An 18,785-nucleotide genomic window follows, 5' to 3' on the forward strand; every position below is an offset into this window, starting at 1 on the left:
CTCTCTTCGAGGATGATGTCCACACAGCAGGCTCTCTCATAAAATGACCCCAGCGCTTTCCAGACCACCAGGTATTTATACAGTACTTTATCTCTTTAAAAAACGGAAACGGATTACAAACGCGTGCAGAACGGATGAAAATCCGGATGGGAATGTAAACGGACCGGATCCTGATTGCAAACGGATGTATTTGGATCGGACCGGAACGGATCCGTTCCAACAGACCGTTTTTGCACAAAACGCAAGTGTGAACCGGGCCTTATTGACATGACTGTTATGTGCTTCATGTTGAGTCTTAGACCACCCCGAATATGAAATGTTGGACTGAGCAGGATGTGATGACATCACTACATCACCAATCCCCTGACTTTTTAGAAAATACTCATTCTCATTAAATAGGACACTCTGTCTGTAGTGTTTTAGGAGCTGTGAAGGTGGGTTTCCTTTCTTTTTAGGTGTTTAGTACAGAAGGGCCCCTATTCAATCATCTTCTATACTAAATTCCTTTACAGGAGAGGTATTCATACCTTATCAAGAAAATAGCTTTTAAAGAGACACTGAAGCGAAAAAAAAAAAAATGATATAGTGAATTGGTTGGGTACTATGAATAATTACTAGAAGATTAGCAGCAAAGAAAATATTCTCATATTTTTATTTTCAGGTATATAGTGTTTTTTCTAACATTGCATCATTCTATAATATGTGCAGATTACACAACACTCAGCATTCAAAATGATTCTTTCAGAGCAGTCTGTGAACTAATGACCTCTCCTCTCTAGCAGAGAAAAAGTAAACAGTTCAGGAACAGTTGAGATAATAAAAGTCAGAAAACAGCCCTCTCCACGACTTTGAAAGTCGTAGAACTTAATGGCTTTTTTTGCATAGAGATAACAACTGGAGTTTCTTTTCTCTTTCTGTACTGGAAACAATTAGACTGATGTATCTGATCTTAATGTTTTATTTCTTAGCTGTACTACACATACAAATCATAATATCATAATTTTTTTTTTCGCTTCAGTGTCTCTTTAAGCTCCCAGCAAACAAGGAAATACTCAAAATCCATTTGATGTGACTTTTTAACTTATTTTTTTTAGGATGTGTGCATTCGTTACGTGCTAAAAGGTTATTTTGTCCGTACGATTAAAAATTGTCTCTTGGGCATAAACTCAGTGGAGTTGTTTGAATAGGGACATGTTGTCCAAACTGAGAGAGGCTCATCAAATTTAAATGATGAACCCAATTACTCCTGTAAAAGAAACCTGAGCTGAGAGGACTATGAGAGGTCCCGATCTGACTGGCTGTTGTGTTGACTGTCTACTTCTAAAGCTGTGATACCACAAAGCAGGTCCACACACTGTCTCCTGTCCTGTGCTTTGAGAAAGGGGCTCTTTATGGCCCTGAAACCATCGTTGGTCATCATTCAGAGGTTGTTGTATAGATGCTGGATTAATAAATTGAGGGTTTCTTTGTGGAATCCTGAACTTTATAGGTCTAGCACCCATCTTCTATGAGTTGTACGATTCTGAGGATTGATTGCCTCTAAAGCTAGGCACACGCTGAACGATTCCCGACAGAACTGACAAATGATGTGATGCGCAAGGATTCTTTACAGGCACTCCAGGCTATGAAACCATTTTTTGCAGACGCTGTTCACTGCTCTGAGGAAGCAGACTAAGATACGCGAACTGCGTTGTCTGTCTAAGTGTTCTTTAATAATAAAAAAAACTGGTAGGAATTTTCCTTATCATTTGGAATAATATTTTTTTCCTATACATTTTTGGGTGTCTCTTCCCTCCCAGATAATTCCTAACAAACCTTTTTTTTTTTTGGGGGGGGGGGGGGGATTAATACGTTTTTAGCTCATAGTTATTTTTGTAGAGTGCAGCCCTGCTGATCTGACTAGAAGACCGCAGAGAACTTGGGTGAGGACCGGGGCATTCATTGCCTGCCGTATACTAATGTTGCTAGTACTGCAAACCACCTTAGTGAGTATTAAGCCTGGTACACACTTTCAATTATGACTAGCCAATCACTGACCAATTTTACCATCTCCATGTAGTGTGAGGGTCAACAGATATGGAATACTATGAGCAGATGGTATAGGTAAGCACTCCTACTACATAGAGTGAGTAAAATTGGCCAGTCATAATTGAAAGTGTCCCAGGCTTTGCTCCATTATATCTATTGATTTACCTGGTGTCACAAAGTACTACACTATACGGGGCTCCTGGGTGTTTTTTTTTTATTCTTTCTGGAAGGTTCTTCTGACCACCCAAAGATCATCGCATGAAGTGATCGTTTCAAGTTTGGCTGTTTTGGTTGACCAAGGTGGCAGGTGTGTAAGAGCTTATATGCAACATTGAGCACAACAGACATACAAAATTGCCACGACACCATTGGCAAGATCTTTTTATGAGAATGAAAGACGGCCATATTTGTATAGTATACCAGTCCTTGGTCCGGAATTTAACTTTGTTTTTGATTCTTCAGAATGTATTTGCATCTCCCATGAATCATTTTCAGAAGACGTTACTGACCAGTAGCTGTAATCCTAACCATGGTTTTATTAGCATCGACATCCGCCTGTTCAGCTCGACTCCTCATTACTATGCTCTACTCTAATCCCGGAGGACCTCTTGTCTGAGGACAGGACAACGTTTCATATCTTCACTCTCCAGCCATCTTCCTGCTGGGGGTGCAAATACTTCTCTACAAAACTGTACAAGTCTTGGATTTGTTTTGTTCTGCATCTCCTTTTTCCGACTCTGATAAAGAAAACAGAAGAAAAAGTTATAAACGGTAGAGCTCTTGCTTTGCTAGTTGTCCCTGTTCTTGTTGATTTATGAGTGAGTTTGCGCTTGTATAATTGCTGTTTTCTGCATTTTTTTCACTTAAAGAGGAATGGTAACATAAAAAAAAGAAAAAAAAACAGTTCCTGGGGGGTATTTGGCCTCTGGAGCCTAATGAGGCTTCCCCCATCCTCCTAAGCCTCAGAGATCCAGCGCCGGCAGCCCTTTCAATACAGCTGATAGGGTGGTGCAGGTGTAGTAGCGCCTGCAAGATTTACCTTCTCCCATCTCCAGCGCAGGCATAGTAGTCGCTTTCCGATGTGCTCTGGTGGAAACAGCCGTGGCAGATTGGGTCTGCTCTCCTGTGCAGTAGAGCGGACCCAATTAGGCTCGGCTATTTCCCTTGGACCCCATCAGAAAGCCGCTACTACGCCTGCCCTGGTCCAGGGAAGGTAAATATTTACATGACCGATCTTCTGTGGCTGACGACGCTGGATCTTGGAGGGTTGAAGAGGGTAAAGGAAGGCTCATTATGATCCAGAGGCTTCCCCCTCCCGAAGTGTGTACCCCCCAGGGAAAGTTTTCTTCATGACAGCTTTGCTTCAAATGATTCATTATTAATTGTAGCATGTATGTTTCTATTTTTTCTATTAAACCAGTAGAAATCACAGTAAAAAATATATTATAAAAACAGTACCTTTAAAGTGGGATTATAATTTGAAAACTAAAATTTCAGTAACTACTCTTAGGTACATAAAAGAACATTTGAAAGTATTCTCAAGCATTCCCTGGGTGTAAAAACTTACATTTTTACTACAGATATCAGTACAGGCTTGACAAGCCCTAGCACAGCCCCATCCCCAAAGCAAATTCACCACCCTGGGGCCTGGCCCCATCCCACCCCCTGTCACACAGTATCATTAGTATCATTAGCTGTTTATCTGTCCCCAAAAGCTTTGGGGCCTCCATTATCCTGCTTCTAGCAGAGTCTTATTTATTTATTTATTTATTTGTTGTATTTATAAAGCGCCAACATATTACGCAGCGCTGGACATTAGTTTAGGAGTCTTGTTTAATCCATGGAGGAGGCAGCACCGTACTCTATGCTCTGGACTTCTCCTCCATTTAGCTAGCCAGGGATAACGTCACACCCGCTGCGTTGTAAACGAAAACGGCGCATCGGGTGTCCAATGCGCTGTTTCGGGGACACCCGATTCGCGCACTAATACCGGCCAGCCGCGCTGCGCGCAATGTGGGTGGTCCTGTGGGCACAAACCGCATAAAGCTGTGGTTTGTGCCCACAAACTGTTAAAGATAGTCTGAAGCGAAAAAAAATTGCTAAATTTACCTTTCCATTCGCTTCAGAACTCTCACCAGCGCTAAACAGCTGCATCCCCGGCAAAAAACGAGGGCTGCAGACCCCCCGAATCCCTGGGGCGGACTAAGGCCGCCGCTTCCTGGAAGGGGCTGAGCTCTCTGCTTTAGCTCTGCCTCTTCTAATGTAAATTGCGGCGCATCGCCGCCTCTCCCCGCCCCTCTCACTCTTCCTTCAGGCCCGGTTCACACTTGCGGTGGCCCTCCGGAATCGCCGTGCCGGAGCCGCACCGCCTGCAGAACGGACGGAACGGACGCACGGCATAGCAATTAAAGCCTATGCGTCCGTTCACATGGGTCCGTTCTGCAGAACCGGAGCCGGGCCGGATCCGGGCCGGATCCGGACTCCGGCCTCCGTTCCAACATGCGCTATTTTTTCATCCGGCCCCTCCGGCAGCCGTATCCGGGGCGGAGCCGGACTGCACCATCCGGCCAATACAAACAAATGGGAACCGGAGGCCGCACAACACACTGGCTGAGAAATCCGGATGTTCTACCCCACTTCCTATGCGGATTTTTGCGGCGATATTGGCTGGGGACACATGGGCAAGCATTTTGGAGTGGAGCAGCACGAGCTGGAGGTGTTGGCAGGATGTTGGCAGCATGTCGGAGGTGGAGGTGAGTGCTAAACAGCAGAGGGCCTGATTCCACAGGTCCCCCTTCTGCTGACCTCCCAGACCCCAACATTTTTTTTTTTTTTACGTTAACTTTGCCAAACGGATCCGGATCGCATCCTGATGGACACCTGATGCAACCTGACCGGATCCGGATCGGATCCGGATCAGAACCGTACGGTTCCGATCCGGATCCGGTCCGGATCCGGTCAGGTCATCCGGTCCGTTTGGCAAACAACCGCTAATGTGAACCGGGCCTCACAGAGGGGAGAGGAGGCGATTGACCGCAGGAGAGGCGGAGCTACAGCTCATAGCTCAGCCTCTCAGGGCAGCACAATCCACGACCAAGTTGGTCGTGGATGTTTGCCCGGGGATTTGAGGGGTCTGTGTTTTTTGGGGGATATTTGAGGGGTCTACGTTTTTTGTCAGGGATGCGGCGGTTTGGCACTGATGAAACTTCTGAAGCGAATTTAAAGCTAAATATAGCAAAAAAAATTTGCTTCAAAGTCTCTTTAAGGCCTCCTAACCGGCTTAGCGCCGGTTAGTGAATCGAGACCAAAATCAAGATTGTATCATTACTGGGCACCTAAATTGATTGCCTTAACTGCTGGCAACAAACGCAGTAACAAAAAAATCTGGTTACAGAAGCTGGAAAGTTGTGGCTACTCTTTTGCTTCAAAACACCTGAAAAGACAGACAAAAACTACTGTATTTTTTTGGACTATCAGACTCACTTTTTCTCCCCCAAAAGTGTGGGAAAAAGTCACTGCGTCTTATAGTCCAAATGCAGGGAGTTCCTGACTTGTGAACGCCTGCCAATACGAACCTCCAACCCGCCGCAATGTCAGGGAATCCCTGTATTGTACCCATGCAGAGGAGGACCCAGGGGGACAAACAGAGGACACAAAGGGGCATAAAGGAGGACACAAGGAGGACAGAGGCGGACCCATGGGGTACAGAGGGGGACACGAGGTACAAGGAGGCATAATCTACAAGATGCCCCTTCACCATGGATGCATCAGGTTTAGTATATTTTTCACCCTGGTTTCTGTCCTCTAAACCTGGGTGCGTCTTATGGTCAGAAGTGTCTTATAGTCCGAAAAATACAGTAATTTGATTCCGTGATTATAGAGAACCTGAACTCAGAACGTCCTCTCTGCTCTAAAAGATAAGCAACAGTATAATAATCTTTACAGCTGATACAAATCCTGCAATAAATCTGCAGTTTGTCTACTTCCTGCTTTCATGGAAGCAGACATATTGTTAACATCCTGTGCTGTCAAATGAGTTTATGTGCCATGGCAGTCAGGTGACACAGGGAGTGATCAAATGACAACTTGTGAGTAGACACAGATGAGGGGGAATTAGACAGACTAAACGATCTAAATACATACAGGCCCATATGCAATTACATTTTCACCTGAGTTTTCTCCTAGGCGATATTGTCATAAAATGCCTTTAAAACCACCAGCAAGTAAGAAAATACTAAAAATAATTTTGATAGTACTTTGTCATAGACTTTTAGGGTTTTTTTTTTATTCTAAAATGTGTGGTATTTTAAAGAGAATATGCAAATTGTCTCAGGAGAAAAAAGTTAATTGCATATGGGCGACAGGGTGCATTTCTCTCTCTTTTCCTTCTGTCCTGTGCAAGAGTTCAGGTCCACTTTAAAGGGGAACTTCAGCCTAAACTATCATACTGTCATTAAGTTACATTAGATATGTTAATTAAAATAGATAGGTAATATAATCTCTTCTCCACTCTCTTTTAAAAGAACAGGCAAATGTTTGTGATTTCATGGGGGCAGCCATCTTTCTCATGAGAGCAGCCATCTTTTTGGTTGAAAGGAGGTGACAAGGAGCAGGAGACACAGTTCCAACTGTCCTGTGTGCTGATCACCCCTCCCAGCTGAGCAAACTAGGCTTCAAATCTCAAATTAAAAAAAAAAATGCACCAAAACAGCACAAGGAGAACAACCACCTTAGAAATCCCATCATGCTTTACACAGCAACGGGGGGGGGGGGATGCTTTTCTTCTGTGCAGCTAAAAATGAGGCTTGGGTAAGAAAAACAAAGTTCTGATGCTGTGAAACTGTTAAAGAAACACCGAGCCTTTTCAGTAGATTTTTAGTCTGGAGGTTCACTTTAAGTGAACACGTGGCAGTGTGGCTTGGGGTCACATGGGGCAGCAGAGATCCCAGACTGGGGTAACATGGCTCTTCATACTGGTACAGTGACACGCCGCCAGCGGGAACCAAGAATCTGGCTTCATTTCAGAGATATGTCAGTGCTTTGCCTCTTGCTATCTCCCATCTGATCACGCTACACAAACACGGGCAGCGCCAGCACCCTGGACTTTGATTTGCTTTGATGAGGTGACCTGAATTTCATGCTGCTAGTTACCTAACCGACCAAATGCCCATTACACCTCTCAATAATGGGTAACATGAAAGATCTCCTGTACGGACAGCAAATGACACGAATCCCAAGCAAACATAAACTAGCCTGAGTTCTAAAAGGCATCACAGCGGCTTACATTCACGAAGACACGCTCGGTAAAAATGTAATGGGCCATATGCAACTCACTTTTTTACCTAAGGCTCAGACACACTATAAGCGATTTTCTGAACGTTTGCAATTGCTGAGCGCTTTCTGACAGCTTTTAAAATATCGCTCCCATTCACTTGCATTAAAATTGAGGTAACAATCGTTGCAATCACGTAAAATCATGGATGCGTAAAATTGTACGCAATCATGGCGATTTGTACATGATTTTACTGCGATTTTAATGCAAGAGAATGGGAGTGATTTTTTTAAAAGTGCTCAGAAAGCACTCAGCAAACGCTCAGAAAAGTGCTTATTGTGTGTCTGAGCCCTGAGGTGATATTTTTTCCATTTGTAAATAAAATGCCTTTTACACCCCCAGCAAGCAAACAAATACTCAAAATAATTTTGACAGTACTTTTTCACCTACTTATGGGTACTTTTTCCATTGCAAAGTGCTAAAAAGTTAATATATATTGAAAATGAAAAATTATCTCTGAAGAAATATGGGCCTATATTCGATAATTGACCTCATGTAGTGTTTTTTCCCTCAATTCACTAAGATTTTCCAACATGTGGTAATAGTTCGATAACTTACTGAAAAACTGCATGACACTTCACTAAGATTTTTACCTCATGACGTATTTCATTCGGTAGTTGCTGGTAGTGTTGGGCGAACATCTAGATGTTCGGGTTCGGGCCGAACAGGCCGAACATGGCCGCGATGTTCGGGTGTTCGACCCGAACTCCGAACATAATGGAAGTCAATGGGGACCCGAACTTTTGTGGTTTGTAAAGCCTCCTTACATGCTACATACCCCAAATTTACAGGGTATGTGCACCTTGGGAGTGGGTACAAGAGGAAAAAAAAATTAGCAAAAAGAGCTTATAGTTTTTGAGAAAATCGATTTTAAAGTTTCAAAGGGAAAACTGTCTTTTAAATGCGGGAAATGTCTGTTTTCTTTGCACAGGTAACCTGTTTTTTGTCGGCATGCAGTCATAAATGTAATACATATAAGAGGTTCCAGGAAAAGGGACCGGTAACGCTAACCCAGCAGCAGCACACGTGATGGAACAGGAGGAGGGTGGCGCAGGAGGAGAAGAAGGCCACGCTTTGTGAGACACAACAACCCCGGCCTTGCATGAGGGCAAGAAGCGTGCGGATAGCAGGCTTTGTACCGCCATGCAGTCATAAATGTAATAAAGATAAGTGGTTCAATAAACAGGGACCACGCGGCAACGCTAACCCAGCAGCAGCAGACGTGATGGAACAGGAGGAGGCGCAGGAGGAGAAGGCCACGCTTTGTGAGACACAACAACCCAGGCCTTGCATGAGGGCAAGAAGCGTGCGGATAGCATGCTTTGTACCGCCATGCAGTCATAAATGTAATAAAGATAAGTGGTTCAATAAACAGGGACCACGCGGCAACGCTAACCCAGCAGCAGCAGACGTGATGGAACAGGAGCAGGCGCAGGAGGAGAAGGCCACGCTTTGTGAGACACAACAACCCAGGCCTTGCATGAGGGCAAGAAGCGTGCGGATAGCAGGCTTTGTACCGCCATGCAGTCATAAATGTAATAAAGATAAGTGGTTCAATAAACAGGGACCACGCGGCAACGCTAACCCAGCAGCAGCAGACGTGATGGAACAGGAGGAGGCGCAGGAGGAGAAGGCCACGCTTTGTGAGACACAACAACCCAGGCCTTGCATGAGGGCAAGAAGCGTGCGGATAGCATGCTTTGTACCGCCATGCAGTCATAAATGTAATAAAGATAAGTGGTTCAATAAACAGGGACCACGCGGCAACGCTAACCCAGCAGCAGCAGACGTGATGGAACAGGAGCAGGCGCAGGAGGAGAAGGCCACGCTTTGTGAGACACAACAACCCAGGCCTTGCATGTGGACAAAAAGCGTGCGGATATAGCAGCAATGCTTTTTGCCGCCATGCAGTCATAAATGTAATACAGATGAGAGGTTCAATAAACAGGGCCCGGAAACGCAACACCATCCCAGATGTTCATTGGTCATGTTACTTGGTTGGGGTCCTGGAGTGTTGCGTAGTCATTTCCAATCCAGGATTGATTCATTTTAATTTGAGTCAGACGGTCTGCATTTTCTGTAGAGAGGCGGATACGCCGATCTGTGACGATGCCTCCGGCAGCACTGAAACAGCGTTCCGACATAACGCTGGCTGCCGGGCAAGCCAGCACCTCTATTGCGTACATTGCCAGTTCGTGCCAGGTGTCTAGCTTCGATACCCAATAGTTGAAGGGTGCAGATGGATGGTTCGACACAGCTACGCCATCTGACATGTAGTCCTTGACCATCTTCTCCAGGCGATCGGTGTTGGAGGTGGATCTGCACGCTTGCTGTTCAGTGGGCTGCGGCTGCATGGGTGTCAGAAAATTTTCCCACTCCAAGGACACTGCCGATACCATTCCCTTTTGGGTACTAGCTGCGGCTTGCGTTGTTTGCTGCCCTCCTGGTCGTCCTGGGTTTGCGGAAGTCAGTCTGTCTGCGTACAACTGGCTAGAGGAGGGGGAGGATGTCAATCTCCTCTCTAAAGTCTCCACAAGGGCCTGCTGGTATTCTTCCATTTTGACCTGTCTGACTCTTTCTTCAAGCAGTTTTGGAACATTGTGTTTGTACCGTGGATCCAGAAGGGTATAAACCCAGTAATTGGTGTTGTCCAGAATGCGCACAATGCGTGGGTCACGTTCAATGCAGTCTAGCATGAATTGAGCCATGTGTGCCAGAGTCCTACCAGAATCCTCATCATCCTCTTGTGAGCGTTGTGATAGTTGTTGTGATGCATCATAGTCGTCACCTTCCTCCTGGTCTGCTTCTGCTGACCATTCGCGTTGAATTGTGGAAGTCCAACGTGCACCGCTCTGGCCCTCGTCAGTGGTGGCATGAAATTCCTGCTCCAACTCCAGCTGTTCCTCCTCCTCTTCTTCGTCATAGCTGCTGGGGCCAGCGTTCCCTGAGGCGGATGGCCTGATGTTGGTACCATCACGCTGATCGTTTTCTCCTTCAGATTCCCCCAGTTGCATCATGACAGCTGTTTCCTTGATTTTTAACATCGACCTCTTCAGTAAACACAGCAGTGGTATGGTAATGCTGACTGAAGAGTTGTCACTGCTCACAAGCAACGTGGATTGCTCAAAATTTTGGAGGACTTGGCAGAGGTCCAACATGTTGGCCCAATCGGATCCACAGAAGCTTGGCAGCTGGCCGGATGCGCCTCGGTACTGCGCCGTCATGTACTGGACCACTGCACTCTTCTGCTCGCAAAAGCGGGCTAGCATGTGCAGCGTAGAATTCCAGCGCGTAGGGACATCACACAGCAAGCGATGGTGGGGGAGATTGAAGCGCTCCTGCATCTTGGCGAGTGCCCCCGAAGCAGTACTGGAATTTCTACAATGTTTGGACACTCGACGCACCTTCAACAGCAGATCGGGCACGCCTGGGTATGTCCTCAGGAACCGCTGAACTACTAGGTTCATCACGTGCGCCAGGCAAGGGATGTGTGTCAGCTTAGCCAACCTTAAAGCGCGAATGAGATTACTCCCATTATCACACACAACCATGCCCGGTTTCAGGTCCAGCGGTGCCAGCCACAAATCCGTCTGTTCCTTTATTCCCCTCCAAATTTCCTCCCCTGTGTGCTGCTTATCCCCAAGGCAGATTAGCTTCAGCAACGCTTGCTGACGCATGCCAACAGCTGTGCTGCACTGCTTCCACGATCCTACTGCTGCTGGGTTAGCGTTTCCGGATGAGGTACAGCTTTGAGATGCGTTGGAGGAGAAGGAGTCAGAGAGGTAGGTGCTGCTGTTATCCAGTGGGAGGGACGGCGGTGCAGCTGTTTGTGGCGTGGGCAACACCCGTGCCGTAGCAGGTGAGGAATCGCTGCCAGGCTCCACAAGGTTCACCCAGTGCGCGGTAAGGGAGATGTATCGACCCTGGCCGAACGCACTCGTCCAGGTGTCAGTGGTGAGGTGAACCTTGCAGGCAACGGCATTCTTCAAGCTTCGGGTTATTTTGCTGACCACGTGCTCATGCAACTCAGGCACTGCAGAGCGTGCAAAGTGGTAGCGGCTGGGAACCACGTAACGTGGGATGGCCACTGACATCATGCCCTTGAAGCTGTTTGTCTCCACCAATCGATATGGCAGCATTTCGCAGGCCAGAAGCTTGGCTATGCTGGCTGTTACTGCCACGGCCCGGGGGTCATTTGCTGGCAATTTCCTCTTGCGCTCAAACATCTCCGACACAGACAACTGAACCGTAGCGCTGCACACGGAAGGGCTGTTGGTTGTTGTGTTTGATGAACACTGGGAGACCTCAAGAGCACTACTCCGGAAAGTGACAGTGTCAGCGTCGTCTGATGTTTGTGAATGTTGTGAACCACGCAATGGCTGGGCTACTGCTGCTGCTGAGGCGGGTCTGGTGGTGAGTCTGGTGAACCCAAGGGAGGCAGTGTTGTTTCTGGTACCCTGTCCTGACGCGTTTGCCCAAAGAGTGGGATGTTTGGATAGCATGTGACGGCTCATGCTGGTGGTGGAGAGGTTGTTAATATTTTTCCCCCTGCTCAGGCGGGTCTTGCACACCTTGCAAATCGCCATGGTAACATCCTCAGTGCAGTCTTCAAAGAAAGCCCAGACTTTGGAGCACCTGCCTCCTTGCTGGCGATTTCTGTTTGCTCCTCTTTTGCCTCTCACTTGAACTTCCACGCTTGTGGTGCCTGAAATTGCGCGCCGCCTACCTTGTGGCACAAGGCGAACTCGTGCAGCAGTGTGTTCTTCAACAGACTCATCTGTGCTGCTGCTACGACGGCGATGTTCTCGTTCACAAACAAAATCTGGGTCTCTGTCCACATTGTCCATACCCTCCTCTTCCATCTCCTCAAACTCGTCATATGTCATTGTGGGCCACCGCCGTGGAGTAGAGCTCCCCACAACAACCTCTGCGCAGCACACTCCAACGTCGTCTTCCAGATCTTGTCGGCCGACCTCCTGCAATTGCAACCCCTCCTGCCCAAATTGCTCTGGGATTTGGGTTTCCGAGTCCTCTTCGGACTCGCCTTGTATTTCAGTGCGCGGTGCATTTCCCACAGTTAACGGTTGTGAATCCAGGCACAACATTTCTGGCTGTTCCTCCATTGACCTTTGAAAGGTGGAAGTTTGTTGGGCTGGGAATAGCTCCTGCGAATACCCCATTGTGTCCTGAGGTAATTCATCGGACTGGTTATCTGGCAGTTGTGTGCGTGGTGTCGCTGCCGGTTGTGTCAGCTTTGTGCCCACTGGCTCCTTGTAACTGGCTGAGGACTCGGACCTCGTGCGTGATGTGCTGGTGCTGCTTAACCCACTGCTGGACGCTTGAGAGGTCATCCAAGTAATTATCTGGTCCTGTTCTTTTGGATTTGTGAGGGTTGTTGTCCTGGATAGAGTTGGGCCGAACCTCCGATTTTCGGTTCGCGAACCGGGTTCGCGAACTTTCGCGAAAGGTTCGGTTCGCGTTAAAGTTCGCGAACCGCAATAGACTTCAATGGGGATGCGAACTTTGAAAAAAAAAATTAATTATGCTGGCCACAAAAGTGATGGAAAAGATGTTTCAAGGGGTCTAACACCTGGAGGGGGGGATGGCGGAGTGGGATACATGCCAAAAGTCCCCGGGAAAAATCTGGATTTGACGCAAAGCAGCGTTTTAAGGGCAGAAATCACATTGAATGTTAAATGACAGGCCTAAAGTGCTTTCAAACATCTTGCATGTGTATACATCAATCAGGTAGTGTAATTAAGGTACTGCTTCACACTGACGCACCAAACTCATCGTGTAACGCACCGCAAACAGCTGTTTGTGTAGTGACGGCCGTGCTGGACTGGTGCGCACCATGGCGAGAGTGCAGGTTTTGGTGGCTTTACAGCCCATATGGTCAGTCACCTGGCTGATGTAGCTGAATGACAGAACAGTGACTGTCCAGCTGATCAAATTTGGTCTGACCACAATGAGGCAACGACCTTATTATCGTGGGTGTGCCCCCCGAGACACTCATCTAGGCGCCGGTCATTGCTCCATTGTGATACGCAAGCCCCTTCACCACGGCAAGGTAATGATCACGAAGGGGAATGGGCGCATGTTCATGCCTTTTCTTTTGTTGTTGCAGCTGCCCGCAGTGCAGCCAGAAAAATTAGGCAGTCATGTACACGCACCCGAAAAATTATTACAGCGGCCGCTGCTAGCAGCGGCCTAAAAAATTCAGCAATCCGCCTGGAGTCCCGGACCCTGTTGGTGGTGGCGGAGAAGGTAGTGAAGCGGCCTGCAGGCAGACATGCTGTGTGGAGGGACTGGGAGCGACTTAGTATTCTTGGGGCAGGCCAGGCAGCCAGTCACACGGCGTGCAGGCAGAGATGCTGTATGTGCGGGGACTGACTTAGTCTTGGGGCGGGCAGCAGCCCTCCGGGATCCATGCCTCATTCATTTTTATAAAGGTGAGGTACTTAACACTTTTGTGACTTAGGCGACTTCTCTTCTCTGTGACAATGCCTCCAGCTGCGCTGAAGGTCCTTTCTGAGAGGACGCTTGCGGCAGGGCAGGAGAGAAGTTGGATGGCAAATTGGGACAGCTCTGGCCACAGGTCAAGCCTGCGCACCCAGTAGTTCAAGGGTTCCTCATCGCTGTTCACAGCAGTGTCTACATCCACACTTAAGGCCAGGTAGTCGGCTACCTGCCGTTCCAGGCGTTGGTGGAGGGTGGATCCGGAAGGGCTACGGCGAGGCGTTGGACTAAAGAACGTCCGCATGTCCGACATCACCATGAGATCGCTGGAGCGTCCTGTCTTTGACTGCGTGGACACGGGAGGAGGATTAGTGGCAGTGGTACCTTGCTGGCGTTGTGCCGTCACATCACCCTTAAAGGCATTGTAAAGCATAGTTGACAGCTGGTTCTGCATGTGCTGCATCCTTTCCACCTTCCGGTGAGTTGGTAACAGGTCCGCCACTTTGTGCCTGTACCGAGGGTCTAGTAGTGTGGCCACCCAGTACAGCTCATTCCCCTTGAGGTTTTTTATACGGGGGTCCCTCAACAGGCAGGACAGCATAAAAGACGACATCTGCACAAAGTCGGATCCAGTACCCTCCATCTCCTCTTGCTCTTCCTCAGTGACGTCAGGTAAGTCAACCTCCTCCCCCCAGCCGCGAACAATACCACGGGAAGGTTGCGCAGCACAAGCCCCCTGCGACGCCTGCTGCGGTTGTTCTCCTGCCGCTGTCCCCTCCTCCTCCTCCTCCTCCTCCCCCAAAGAAACACCTTGCTCATCATCCTCTGAGTCTGACTCATCTTCTGCACATGACCTCTCTTCTTCCTCCTCCTCCCCCCTCTGTGCTGCCGCAGGTGTTGAGGAAACAGCTGGGTCTGATGAAAATTGGTCCCATGCCTGTTCCTGCCGTAACGGTTCCTGGTCACGCTCATTCGCAGCTTCATCCGCCACTCTACGCACAGCACGCTCCAAGAAGTACGCGTAGGGAATTAAGTCGCTGATGGTGCCCTCACTGCGGCTCACCAGGTTGGTCACCTCCTCAAACGGCCGCATGAGCCTGCATGCATTTTTCATCATTGTCCAGTTGTCGGGCCAGAACATCCCCATCTTCCCAGACTGTTTCGTTCTACTCCAGTTGTAGAGGTACTGGGTGACGGCTTTCTTCTGTTCTAGCAGGCGGGAGAACATGAGGAGGGTCGAGTTCCAGCGAGTGGGGCTATCGCAAATGAGGCGTCTCACCGGCATGTTGTTTTTACGCTGAATTTCTGCAAATCGTGCCATGGCTGTGTAAGAGCGCCTCAAATGCCCACAGAACTTCCTGGCCTGCTTCAGGACATCCGCTAAGCCAGGGTACTTTGCCACAAATCTTTGAACCACCAGATTCATGACATGTGCCATGCAGGGTATGTGTGTCAGCTTCCCCATATGCAAAGCGGCAAGCAGATTGCTGCCGTTGTCGCACACCACGTTGCCTATCTCCAGGTGGTGCGGGGTCAGCCACTCATCCACCTGTTTCTTAAGAGCAGCCAGGAGAGCTGCTCCAGTGTGACTCTCCGCTTTGAGACAAGCCATGTCTAAGATGGCGTGACACCGTCGTACCTGGCATGCAGCATAGGCCCTGCGGAGCTGGGGCTGTGTAGCTGGAGAGGAGAACTGCCACTCAGCCAAGGAGGAGGAGGAGGACAGCGAAGAGCATGTAGCAGGAGGAGAGGAGGTGGCAGGAGGCCTGCCTGCAAGCCGTGGAGGTGTCACAATTTGGTCCGCCGCTTTCTGCTTGCCATCGTTCACCACCAGGTTCACCCAATGGGCTGTGTAGGTAATGTAGCGGCCCTGCCCGTGCTTGGCAGACCAGGCATCCGTGGTCAGGTGTACCCTTGACCCAACGCTCTTCGCAAGAGATGACACCACTTGCCTCTCAACTTCACGGTGCAGTTGGGGTATGGCCTTTCTGGAAAAATAAGTGCGGCCTGGCATCTTCCACTGCGGTGTTCCGATGGCCACAAATTTACGGAAGGCCTCAGAGTCCACCAGCCGGTATGGTAACAGCTGGCGAGCTAACAGTTCCGCCACGCCAGCTGTCAGACGCCGGGCAAGGGGGTGACTGGCCAAAAGTGGCTTCTTCCGCTCAAACATTTCCTTCACGGACACCTGACTGCTGCTGTGGGCAGAGGAGCAGGAACCGCTCAAGGGCAGAGGCGGAGTGGAGGAGGGTGCCTGTGAAGGTGCAAGGGAGAGAGCGGCATAAGCAGATGATGCACCTGAAGGAGGAAGAGGAGAAGGAGGGTGACTTTGCTTTTGTGTGCTGCTGCTGCTTTTGCTCAGGTGGCCATCCCATTGCTGTTTGTGCCTTTTCTCCAGGTGCCTTCGTAAGGCACTTGTCCCTACGTGAGTGTTGGCCTTTCCACGGCTCAATTTTTGTTGGCAGAGCGAACAGATGGCTTTGGTCCGATCTGAGGCACACACATTAAAAAATTTCCACACCGCTGAGCCACCCTGGGATGTGGGCACTATGGGGACCTCAGCAGCTGATGCTGAAGGGCAAGTTGGCTGGCTGTACATAGGTGGCGAATCTGGCGATACATGGTGCCGGACTCTGCCACCAGCTGTTTCTGACGAAGAGCTGCCCCAGCTTCTTTCAGCAACTTCTATCCTCCTACTACTCTCTGACTCCCCCTCTGAACTGTCCCCCTCTTCATCTCCTCTATTGGGAACATACAGAGGATCCCTATCATCGTCATCATCGTAATCATCCTGCCCAGCTTCGCTTGCCTCAGAAAAATCCAAATGTGTAGGTCCTTCATCCTCCTTACACGTTACATCCATAGTGTTGTCGCGTAACGCAGACATATGAGCTGGTGAAAATTCATCTGGCTGTAACAATGGCTGTGCATCAGTGATTTCACCACCACTAAATAATTCTTGCGAAGTGTCAAATGCAGCGGAAGTGGTGCTAGTAGTAGCGCTGGTGGCTGAGCAAGATGAGGTGTTCTGTGTCGCTAAATACTCAACCACGTCCTGACAATCTTGGGAGGTGATGGGACGTGCCTTCTTCCGAGCACTGTACTGTGGGCCAGGTCCACACGAAATTACATTTACACGACCTCGCGCAGACCTGCCGGGTGGCCTTCCTCTGCCTCTGCCACTACCTCTTCCTCTTCCTCTACCTGTTTTGTCCATATCGGGTATGCACGGAGTGGTATATCACACTGCGTGCACTCACGTAGGTAGGTGGGTTCACTTAACTGCACAGGTATGCGCACTGATGCGGTGGGTTCACTGAACAGTACAGGTATACAGTGGCGGGTTCACTGAACACAACAGGTATGCAGTGGCGTGTTCACTAAACAGGTATACAGTGGCAGGTCCACTGAACAGAACAGGTATACAGTGGCAGGTCCACTGAACAGAACAGGTATACAGTGGCGGGTCCACTGAACAGAACAGGTATACAGTGGCGGGTTCACAGAACAGGTATGCAGTGGCAGGTTCACTGAACACAACAGGTATGCAGTGGCGTGTTCACTAAACAGGTATACAGTGGCAGGTCCACTGAACAGAACAGGTATACAGTGGCGGGTTCACAGAACAGGTATACAGTGGCGGGTCCACTGAACAGAACAGGTATACAGTGGCGGGTTCACAGAACAGGTATGCAGTGGCAGGTTCACTGAACACAACAGGTATGCAGTGGCGTGTTCACTAAACAGGTATACAGTGGCAGGTCCACTGAACAGAACAGGTATACAGTGGCGGGTTCACAGAACAGGTATACAGTGGCGGGTCCACTGAACAGAACAGGTATACAGTGGCGGGTTCACAGAACAGGTATACAGTGGCGGGTCCACTGAACAGAACAGGTATACAGTGGCGGGTTCACAGAACAGGTATACAGTGGCAGGATCACTGAACAGGTATGCAGTGGCAGGATCACAGTACAGGTATGCAGTGGGCTGAGGGCTCACTGAACAGAACAGGTATGCTGTGGCAGGATCACTGAACAGCTATGCAGTGGCAGGATCACAGTACAGGTATGCAGTGGGCTGAGGGCTCACTGAACAGAACAGGTATGCTGTGGCAGGATCACTGAACAGGTATGCAGTGGCAGGATCACAGTACAGGTATGCAGTGGGCTGAGAGCTCACTGAACAGAACAGGTATGCTGTGGCAGGATCACTGAACAGGTATGCAGTGGCAGGATCACAGTACAGGTATGCAGTGGGCTGAGGGCTCACTGAACAGAACAGGTATGCTGTGGCAGGATCACTGAACAGCTATGCAGTGGCAGGATCACAGTACAGGTATGCAGTGGGCTGAGGGCTCACTGAACAGAACAGGTATGCTGTGGCAGGATCACTGAACAGGTATGCAGTGGCAGGATCACAGTACAGGTATGCAGTGGGCTGAGGGCTCACTGAACAGAACAGGTATGCTGTGGCAGGATCACTGAACAGGTATGCAGTGGCAGGATCACAGTACAGGTATGCAGTGGGCTGAGGGCTCACTGAACAGAACAGGTATGCTGTGGCAGGATCACTGAACAGGTATGCAGTGGCAGGATCACAGTACAGGTATGCAGTGGGCTGGGGGCTCACTGAACAGAACAGGTATGCTGTGGCAGGATCACTGAACAGCTATGCAGTGGCAGGATCACAGTACAGGTATGCAGTGGGCTGAGGGCTCACTGAACAGAACAGGTATGCTGTGGCAGGATCACTGAACAGCTATGCAGTGGCAGGATCACAGTACAGGTATGCAGTGGGCTGAGGGCTCACTGAACAGAACAGGTATGCTGTGGCAGGATCACTGAACAGGTATGCAGTGGCAGTATCACAGTACAGGTATGCAGTGGGCTGAGGGCTCACTGAACAGAACAGGTATGCTGTGGCAGGATCACTGAACAGGTATGCAGTGGCAGTATCACAGTAC

At 49.0% G+C, this 18,785-nt stretch overlaps 1 protein-coding gene across 1 annotated transcript in view; it reads right to left on the reverse strand.

Annotated features, from left to right (window-relative positions):
- Positions 1-2,375: 2,375 nt before the first annotated feature.
- The window catches only part of PDE6C (phosphodiesterase 6C), a 115,908-nt gene continuing 99,498 nt past the window's right edge, over positions 2,376-18,785 (reverse strand). Inside the window, exon 22 of the mRNA XM_068255081.1 lies at positions 2,376-2,765. Coding sequence (XP_068111182.1) covers positions 2,710-2,765 — 56 coding nt within the window. The 3' untranslated portion in view covers positions 2,376-2,709. The remainder of the gene's footprint in view (positions 2,766-18,785) is intronic.

The sequence above is a fragment of the Hyperolius riggenbachi genome, chromosome 10, assembly GCF_040937935.1.
Source record: "Hyperolius riggenbachi isolate aHypRig1 chromosome 10, aHypRig1.pri, whole genome shotgun sequence".
Classification (NCBI taxonomy): Eukaryota; Metazoa; Chordata; class Amphibia; order Anura; family Hyperoliidae; genus Hyperolius; species Hyperolius riggenbachi.